This window comes from Poecilia mexicana, unplaced genomic scaffold (assembly GCF_051168715.1).
Source record: "Poecilia mexicana isolate PSO_F unplaced genomic scaffold, ASM5116871v1 scaffold_11, whole genome shotgun sequence".
In the NCBI taxonomy this organism is placed as follows: Eukaryota; Metazoa; Chordata; class Actinopteri; order Cyprinodontiformes; family Poeciliidae; genus Poecilia; species Poecilia mexicana.
Genome location: NW_028263380.1, coordinates 19656965 through 19666755, shown reverse-complemented (window position 1 = coordinate 19666755; position 9791 = coordinate 19656965). Strand labels below are relative to the sequence as shown.

Sequence of the window (9791 nt, the reverse complement as noted above, 5' to 3'; positions counted from 1 at the left end):
AAGATGTCTCACTGCAAAAACAAAATCTTGCCAAGGGTTTGTTTTATAGTGCAAATGTCAAAGTAAATGTGAAATAAGACCAAACTTATAAGTTAACTTTCCAGCTAAACATCGGAGCTCATTTTGAATAAATTATTCCTTAACACTGATGGAAAAAATGCTGCTTCAACTGGCAGCTTATTTCACTTACACTGGGGAAAATGTCATATTACCAGTACATTTTCATCAATGTTAAAAAATTCACGTAAGCTCCCATCTTGCTGAAAAGTTACTTTTAAGTCAATTATGTCTCAAGTGGACTAAAGAGATTTACACTAGACAAAAATGGACCAAAACACAGTTTTGCGTTTTTTTGTTTTTGTTTTTTTGAAGCGAGAGCATAAAGTCAGACAATTTAAAAATAGTTTTTTTGGTGTAAATTTGTGTCCAGCAGCTCTTAATTGTGGCACAATTCAATATGTGGTTGATTCAGATATTGTGTAAAAGATGTCAAGGTGCAAATGTTACTGATGAGACCTTTGAAAACACAAAGTCTCCACGTCGGCCATGTTTTTGTTCTTTCAGTTGAATATCATAGTAAACGGGACTACAAACATTAAGTGACTCACTGAAAAACAGACTTGGTTGCATGTGTTTATTAAATTTCACTAAATAAAGCAAGAGTGACAAAACTCCTGAGGAACTTGGCCAACCTGGAAGTAAACGGTCTGAACAAACAAACTAGAGCATTTTATGCTTCTTCTCTGGTGAAAATGTGAAGATTTTTAATTTTCTGGCCAGATTTTGACTACCCAATACCTACTACCATGACATTCTTGACTAGATAGAAAACACCTTGAAAACACTTTAATTTACTATTGAGTAAATTAAAGTTTACTCAATAGTTTTCAATAGTTGACATTAAAAGTCCTTATATATTTTAAATATTCTAATATGTTAATCTAATATTTTATTCTTGTCATCTGGCATTTTTCTCCTTAACTGGCTTCATATTCTGACAAGATATAATTAATGTTTCTGTGTTTATATTAATCACTTTTGGTTTGGCTCCTTTTTCTTCAGCCATTTTAATTTTCTTTAATAATTTGTTTACATAAGATTTTTAACTTATTTTCAAAATTATTATCACAGGGATTCCTACACAGGATTGGATAGTCCTCAATGCGTAACATCTTTTCAGGTCTGTATAAATATGCAAAATAATATTTTTAGGCTTTATTCCCTATATAATTTTCTAAAACTTGTAAACATCCATTGTTTGTCTAACATCCAATCATTCATACGTCTTCTTCATTCCACTCCTATTTTTGTAATTTTGCAATCCAAATTTAAATCTGCCTACATTATAATAATTTTTCATAAATTCATTATGTTTTCTGCTCAAGATTAGACTGAAAAAGGGCTGAAAATCTAATTTTTAATCACTTTAGAAATTATTTTTAGTCCCCACTAGTGTTGTACTACTGGAAGTTAACAGTAGGGGGCAGCACTGAGCCGTCGGCCGCCATAGGGAGAAGAAGATCCTGCTTAGTGAAACGGGAGGGGGTCCATTTTATTTACACTAGAGAGATAGCTTTGTAACTGAAAGTCGGCTTTTCTCTGGCTTTAAAAGTTAAAAAACAGGTAGGTATTTATTCTAATTGGACTGGGATATTTAATAAAAAACGGAATATAAGGGGGTTCGAGCGGAAGTCGGTCTTTAGCTTGAGGCCTGTTTTCTGACGCTGCGCCATTAGCCGTTTTTAGCCTAGCGAGCTAACTTTGGCTTCAGCAACCACCGCATTTGTTTAAAACACATTTATAATCAGAATCAACACCTGTTAATTTACACATTGCGAAATGTTTGAGGAAATGTTAAAAGTTTTGGTTTTTGAAAATAAACCTTCACTTATGGTTATGACTTAGTTGTTTAGCGTTAGCCATTTCAGCTTCGATAGTATTTGACTCGTATAGCCAAAGTATTTTGGGTCAAGAGTGCTGTACTCTATTAATTTCCTCTTTGGCAATCATTTTTATGAGCTTGCAAAAGGAAAACAATATTACTGAGGTAGATAGTCGGGTAACAGTTGTATTACTTCAGCATATTTTAACTCAAAAGTAAAATGTAGTCATCTAAGAAACAACTCAGTTAAGAGTAAACAGGTATTTAATTAAGATGTCACTCGAGTTCTGAGTAAATGACTATAACTTATTTTATTTTCTAAAATTATGTCACAGACTTGAATATAAAGTTATGTGGTATTTTAATGAGGAAGATGGAAAAATGCAGACATGATTACAAAACAAAGTTAGGCAGAAGAAACACTTTTCTTCAAATTCTTCAATATAAATTTATGAAACCAATGATGACAGTATGTAATCTGTATACATTTGTTAGAACAGGGTGAAGTTCTTTCTTTGACTGGGTAGTATTTATTGTATTGATCTCCAAATGCCCCCAGCAGGTAGAAATAACTTTTAAACAACTAACTTGTGTGAAATAAGACGTCTCACTTCAACATAAACAGCATTTTATGTTGCAATGCTTCATCGTAATATTTCTCAATTTTAAATATAATGTGTGGTGCAGTAAAATTACTCCTAAAAGTTAATTTTTTCCAAATGTTACTCAAGTAAATGACTGATTAACCTCTGGTTAATTATTCATTCAACAGCGAGGAGAGGGAAACTTAATGTCCACTTCTTTTGACCGAATGGTGTTAGTAAAAACTGTTACTGTAAGGTTTTTGTGGTTTCTAGATCAACACATTATTTAGAAATATTTCTGAACTGTTTGCCTGAGTTTTGCTTTTGATTCTGATTAAACCAAAGGACCTAAAGACTTTAATGGTTTTGTCCGCTTCCTGTTGTAGATTTTTAGAGATGAGCAGCTCAGAAGAAGTGTCGTGGATTTCCTGGTTCTGTGGACTGAGGGGGAATGAGTTTTTTTGTGAGGTAAGTGACCCAACTCTCATCCCTTGTTGACAGTAAAAGCTAAATTAAAAGACATGTTTGGTTCCAGATTATTTCTTTGCTTTGCTTCTTTTCTCTTTGTAGTAATTTGATTTGTCATAACTTATAAGAACCATAAAATGCTACGTATTTAGTTTGTCATCTTCTACTTCCATTGTGATTCTGATCCTGTTTTGACCTGATTCGGTTTAGTAAACATTGTGAAATCAGAATTAGTCCTTCTAACATAAGTCCAGTCAGTTCTCAGCGTCTGGCAACGTTTAGATGAATCTCAGGCTTGAGTTAAATTGATGAGGAGGTAAAAAAAAAAACAACCCATTAGATTCAGTCATGTTGAATCAGAGGCACGTTTAAGATTTGTCGATACATTCATTGTTCATACAAGCTGGATTAACTATAGATTATAAGCATTTATTAAAGGTATTGTCCAGATTTGCTTTATTATGGTAAAAGAAGGAAATGGGAAGCTGTTATGTCTGACTTTATTCCTAAACCTCATCTTTTTGTCCATGGTCTATCTTTTTATCCCTTCCATCCATCCTTTAATCCTCCTTTGTTTAGCTTTCCAAGTATTTATCTCTCTATCATCAATCAGTTTATCTTCTTATGCATTTATTTGTCTGATTCCTCAACTCTCTGCTGTGTTTTATGCAGAAAAAGCCAAACCTTTTGTCTTTAAATATGTTTGACCCAGAACTCTTTAAGTAACAAAGTTAATCTGGGACAAAAATGTTTTAAAAATCTCCCACTAAGTGTCTTTTGCTCTCCAGTTATTAATCGGTTAATTAAAATAATCAATCGATCAGCCCTACATTGTACTGATAAGTCGAGCAGAAAGGTTTTTTTTTTGCTACAAATTTTTAAGCGTACACTAAAGGCAAGTTGCTATCACATTTTAGGTATTGAAATTTTTATTTTATATTTTAAAAAACAAAAGTATTTGTTAATGTGTTTCTAATATTGTATAAAAAATCCTTTAATGGTTAAATTAATAATTTGCCCAACGTGTGACCCGGTTTATCCGGCTTTTTCTCACAGCAAGAAAACTTCAGAACAAACTAAAACTGAAAACGTTTGACTGAATCTTTTATAAGAATCAAACGGATCCGAATCGATGCTCACGGCCCGACCCGGTATCAGTAGACGTTTACGTTTGGTCTTCTGTGTTTCCCTGAACTCCAGGTGGATGAGGATTACATCCAGGACAAGTTCAACCTGACGGGCCTGAATGAGCAGGTTCCTCACTATCGCCAGGCCCTGGACATGATCCTGGACCTGGAACCGGGTCGGTACTGCTGCCTGTAGTAGTTCTGTTTGGCTTTCATCTGTTTTCTTTCATCAGAGCTTTTTAACGAAGCCTTTTCCTTTCATTTTTCCCCCAGTTTGCTCCAGAGAGCGTTTTTATCCTCTTCCTCCTCGTATTTCACGATGTTAAGCTGATGAAGATGTTTTCTGTGTGTCTTCAGACGAGGAGCTGGAGGATAATCCCAACCAGAGCGACCTGATCGAGCAGGCGGCTGAGATGCTTTACGGCCTCATCCACGCTCGCTACATCCTCACCAACCGAGGCATCGCGCAGATGGTGGGCGCCAAACCCAAACTGTTGTCCTGCAGCTCGACCCGACGCTCCGGGATCCAAGACAGGAAATCATAACTTCATGCTTTTTTCCCTTCAGATCTGATGCGACTGGAAATTAGTAAAGAAACACCATATAATAATTGAAGCCTCAGTTGCTCCTTATGTCGTCAGAATATGAGACTAAATGAATAAAACAGAAATTCAGCTTTTATAATTCAGATAAAAATACAATCTGAACCGGGAAAAATGAGTTGTTTTTGAAGCTCAGTTTGGTTTTAGTGTTATTTTAATTTAAAAGAGAGTTTAATCAGGTGTTTCTGAAACTTGACCTGCAGAGCAGCGTTGTCAAACTCAAGGCCCGGGGGCCAAATCTGGCCCACTGCAGCTTTTTATGAGGTCCAAATTACATCAATAAGTCCCTCCAGATTTCCACAAATCTGCTAAATTTATACAAAATCAACAAATCTCCACATTTTTTTCTGATTTTACTGGAAAATGTTCTCAAAATTGGTGAAAGCATTGAGTTTAACTGACTGCTGCCTTGCTTAGTTTTATACTCCCTAATCGATACGAAGAGTAAATTTCTTAAAATGTCTTACATACATTTCCAATTTGGCTCCACAAAATATGCAATTTTGATTTAAAAAAGGCTAAAAACCATCACAAAATCCTGGAGAAACAGCAACTTAATGATATTCTAACAGTTTAATGGGTTTTATCAACACATTCTGGGACAACCGGCCCTTTAAGAACATTCAGATCTTTGATATGGAGCAAAGTAAAAATGAGTTTGATACCCCTGATGTAGAGGAACAAAATCTTCCTGTCGAATTAAACTTACATTTTTCTGGAAGATTCTGCAACCAGTAAAAATTTCAAACCTTCAGGAGTTACAGATTAAATGTTTCTCTAAACTCAATGAGATTTTATCCCAAATGATCCTGAATTTCAAAATTAAAATCATAAAAACTTTATTAGTGCTGGAGTTTTGTTTTGTTGTAACTGCATCTCCTGTAGCAGTCAGTAAAACACCAGAAACGCCTCTGACTGAACCCACTCTGGTGTTTTAAAGCATTCTCATGAAGATTATGTTTCTTCATTTTTATGACTATTTTATCAACATGAATAAGTTTGTTTGATTTACTGTAGTCAGTAAATATTTACGGCTTATTTTGTTGCAGAACCTGAAAGTTTTTCACGGTTTGCACATAAAAACAAACATAATCATCTCTCTGCTCACCAAGTCTGTATATATCTATTTATATCTCAGTTATTAAATGACGTCTTTATTTACTCTAGAAAGTATGAAAAAAAAACATTTATTTCTGTTTAGGCCTTAAAATGTGGTTCATGTTAAAAAATATGAAAGCTAAATTTTCCCAGTTTGACTGTTTTGCTTTTTTCTGTCATCAGCTGGAAAAGTACCAGCAGGGAGACTTTGGATATTGTCCCCGGGTTTATTGTGAGAATCAGCCCATGCTGCCCATCGGTGAGTCAAATGAAGGAGTTATTTATGACTGCTGCTTTTTACTCTTCTGAACGTTTATTTGATTAAACCTGATTTGCTTCTGTTGTTGGAGTCGGAATGTTTTCATGAAATAAAAGTAATGCCTTGATTAAGTTAGGAATATTAGAGAAAAGGGAATAATAATGCAAAATCAGAAAATTACAGCCATAAGGGGAACATCTGGAGACAGTTAAGACACCACTTAAAAAGATCAGTTTCTCCGATTTTACTTTTTATAGGTTTATGTTTGAGTAAAATTAACATTTTTATTTTATTCTATGAACTTCTGACAACATGTCTCTGAAATACCAAGTAAAAAATTTGTTTTTATTTTCAGAAAATGAGAAATGGTCAAAATAACAAACAATATGCAGAGCTTTCAGGCCTCAAATAAAGCAAAGAAACAAGTTTATATTCATTAGAAACAACAATATTAATGTTTTAACTCAGGAATGGTTCAGAAATCAATATTTGGTGGAAACCAGGAGGTTTTAATCAGGTTCAGTGCAGTGGAGTCTTAGTTTTCTTACAGAGCAACGGAATATATTAAACAATTTCATTGTTTTTGTTTAGACTCCATCTGGTTATTCTCTGTTTTGTCCTGAAAGTTTCATTTTAATGTACAACTCCTTCTGTTTTCTTAATTTTATTTTATTTTGGCTGCTCTTATTCATTCTCTTCTCCAGTTATTTCTTTTCTAGATCAAAGCCTCGTTTTGTTTGTCCGTAATGTTTGTTCTATACACACTAATTGGTGAATAAAAATAAGAAATTGAAGAAAAAAGATGTTTTCATTGGGTTCCTGTTGACCTTCCTCCTCAGGCCTGTCGGACATCCCAGGAGAGGCCATGGTGAAGCTCTACTGCCCTAAATGTATGGACGTTTACACACCCAAGTCCTCCAGACACCACCACACAGACGGGGCCTACTTCGGCACCGGCTTCCCCCACATGCTCTTCATGGTTCACCCCGAGTACCGACCCAAAAGGCCCGCCAACCAGTTCGTCCCCCGGTTAGTAAAACCTGAGCGACTGATTCTGTTCTGCCTTCATGTGGCTCTGAAGGTTCAGGCCAGAAACTGCCAGTCTCTGCTTGACGTCCGTCTCTCACCGTGTGTTTCCTGCAGTCTGTACGGCTTTAAGATCCACCCCATGGCCTACCAGCTGCAGCTGCAAGCCGCCTCCAGCTTCAAGAGCCCCGTCAAGGCCATCCGCTAGGAGCAACGACGAAGACGAGGAGGAGGAGGAGGAGGAGGAACGTGGCGAAAGGAAAGTCAGGAAAGAAGCACGTGGAGAGGGGTCAGCTGCATTTCCCCCAGATGCCCCCTCGCCATCATGAAGACTGTATTATTTTTGCTTTAGATTAGCCCATATGAGGGAAAAAGGGTAAAGATTTAAGTGTGAATGAGACAGAAGAATAAAACACACACACACACTTACACATCATGGTGAGAAACACACACACACACACAGACGGAGCCACACACTTTAGATTCACCAAACTCATCCGTGCCAAAAACAGAAGGTGTGAGGAAGCGGAGGGATGGAGGGATGGAGGGATGGAGGATGGAGGGATGGAGGATGGAGGGGCTTCGTGGCGCCGCAGGCTGTGATCCTCCATCTCTGCTCGGCTTCCTCTCCCGTTTGGATGCTGCTGGGAGGCGGCTCTTAGTTTTACTTTCTCTTCATCGCCACTCATCAGAACAGGAAACGTGGAGGCATGTCAGGGGCGGTCGTGTGGAACGTTGTGTTAAATTTGCCTTAAGGTGCAGAAAATAATGAAATCTGACTTTCTGAGTCATCAATTGTAATTAATGTGTAAAAACCTCCTGCATGCGAAAGCAGCCGCCGGTAGAAACGCAGCTTCTGCTCTGAATGTCGGCAGATTTCCTCCTTCCCGCAGAAACAGTTTGATCCATTCAGACACTGAAAACGCTGGTAAATGGTTTGTGGGACTCGCTGTTCGTCAACGCAGCTGGTTTTAGTTTGTGTCGTTTTTGTTTTTCTTTGCTTTCCTCTAACCAGGAAGCTGTAAATGTGACCTTTTGACCCTGCTGGCTTGTTTGGTTTTTACTTTTAGCTAAAAAACTTGAAACTCATAAATCTCAAAGACGGGAGTTAAACTTTGCTCATGTTAATGTTTCTTTATACTTTATCATTTATATTCATTTAGTCCCATTTTAAAAATATTAAATAAGGGTTCAGAATCGGATTTAAAATATGCCATTTGGTTTGATCAAACATCTGAGTTTAACTTTCTAACTTCGTCATCTAGCAGGTAAAAATCTGTCTATAAAGGGGATTTTATTTTGATTTATATTTGGATGAACTCCATCAAAGTTTTTTTTATTTGCAGCTTGATTGTTTTTGCTGCTCAGAGCGAACCTGTGTAGTTTTGCAGATTTTGTTTGTTTTTAGTGTTTAGTTGTAATCCTTAATCTGGATTAGAGGCTACAGAAACTATTTTTGAGAGTTTTTACAAACAAAAACGATCACAAACTGATTTAAATGACTCATTTATTGTAAGACACTCCAGTCTAGATTTGAAAATTTTTAGTTTTCTTGTTAAAATAGTCAATCAGTGATCCAAAAAAACTAAAAAATAAATGAATTGGGTGATTATGAACAATGGTTTCATACCACAAAGTTTATAAAAATCTTATGAAATATTTTTCGGACGCTGAACTTTGAGGATTCAGAGATATTGGAGAGGTTTTGTTTGGTGTTGGGGTCACGGGGTCACTCATTTCCCTAAAACGGCTTCCTACGCCTGTACTGAACAGCTTTGTGTGAGTTTCTTCTAGTTGTTGGTGTTTATTGCCTTCTAATCATCGTTATGATCAAATATCATGATTAATCCATGTGTATGTCTGCTGAACGGTTTCTGCTGCAGCCCTTGTGGTTCTGATCCACGTTCTGGCCCACGATCAAACCAGAATAATGAAGTTGAAGTCGGTGTTGGCACTCTGAAGGTTTTGCTAGAAACGCAATGTGGTCCCGCTTCAGCCAACTTAGATTTTTTCCTTTATGTTAGTTTTCTTTAATCTTTTGGTTTTGGTTGCATCCACAGACTCTGACCTCCTGGTTTCTACCTTTTTCGCTCTCTAGCTGCCTCCGTAGCCGCAGTAACTAACTCTTAAGTCATAAATAAATAACATACACGTCAAACTATTTCTGAGGAGTTCGACAATCTGAATCCGTCAGCTCGTTCTTCTGCTGCACCGATCCGACTTTAGCCTCTCCTCTGTTTTTATTTATGTTGAGCTTCAGAGACGGACTCTCCAGACCTGTGTTTACGTTTTCTTTTCACTTTTGCCCCCCAGTTTTTGATAGACTCCACAGGCCGCGCCCTCTTTTGTGTGACTGCAACTGAGTTTTCTTTTCAAGACTTCATGACACAAGAGAAACTGTATTTATGTGTCCAGATTTTAACTCATGTTTGTGTTGTGTTTGTGTGACTGGAAGGCTGAGCAGGATTCGGAAACTCAATAAACTTCTATTTTCTTTTCATGTCTTTTGTCGTCTCTGTTGAAATTCGGCCTTAGTGCCACCAGGTGGCACTATAGAGAAAGTTCAAATTATTTTCTGAATATTTGGTCACAAATTTGTATTTTACTGTTTCATAACTTTGTCAGTGTAATTAATATTTACTGTAATTCTCACTGTATTTAGATCGGAAAAATTACATTGTTGTGGTTTATTTCTGTAAACGGTACATATATTAATATGCAAAATTCACATTTTACACGTTTTTA

The 9791-nt window shown here is 36.6% G+C and overlaps 1 protein-coding gene across 1 annotated transcript; it reads left to right on the top strand.

Moving 5' to 3' along the window:
- Window positions 1-1490: 1490 nt before the first annotated feature.
- On the top strand, window positions 1491-9546 carry csnk2b (casein kinase 2, beta polypeptide). The gene is made up of 7 exons (XM_015009814.2): window positions 1491-1623; window positions 2853-2934; window positions 4135-4237; window positions 4419-4534; window positions 5945-6020; window positions 6860-7049; window positions 7164-9546. Exons 2-7 carry the CDS (start codon window positions 2863-2865, stop codon window positions 7252-7254), a joined length of 648 nt encoding a protein of 215 aa, XP_014865300.1. The 5' UTR covers window positions 1491-1623; window positions 2853-2862; the 3' UTR covers window positions 7255-9546.
- The last annotated feature ends 245 nt before the right edge of the window (window positions 9547-9791 follow it).

Excerpts from the sequence above, each read along its gene's own strand:
- csnk2b (XM_015009814.2), top strand. The coding sequence starts at position 2,863 with ATGAGCAGCTCAGAAGAAGTGTCGTGGATTTCCTGGTTCTGTGGACTG. Across the intron at positions 6,021-6,859 it reads TCAGCCCATGCTGCCCATCG|GCCTGTCGGACATCCCAGGA; the intron begins GTGAGTCAAATG and ends CTTCCTCCTCAG. Across the intron at positions 7,050-7,163 it reads GCCAACCAGTTCGTCCCCCG|TCTGTACGGCTTTAAGATCC; the intron begins GTTAGTAAAACC and ends TGTTTCCTGCAG.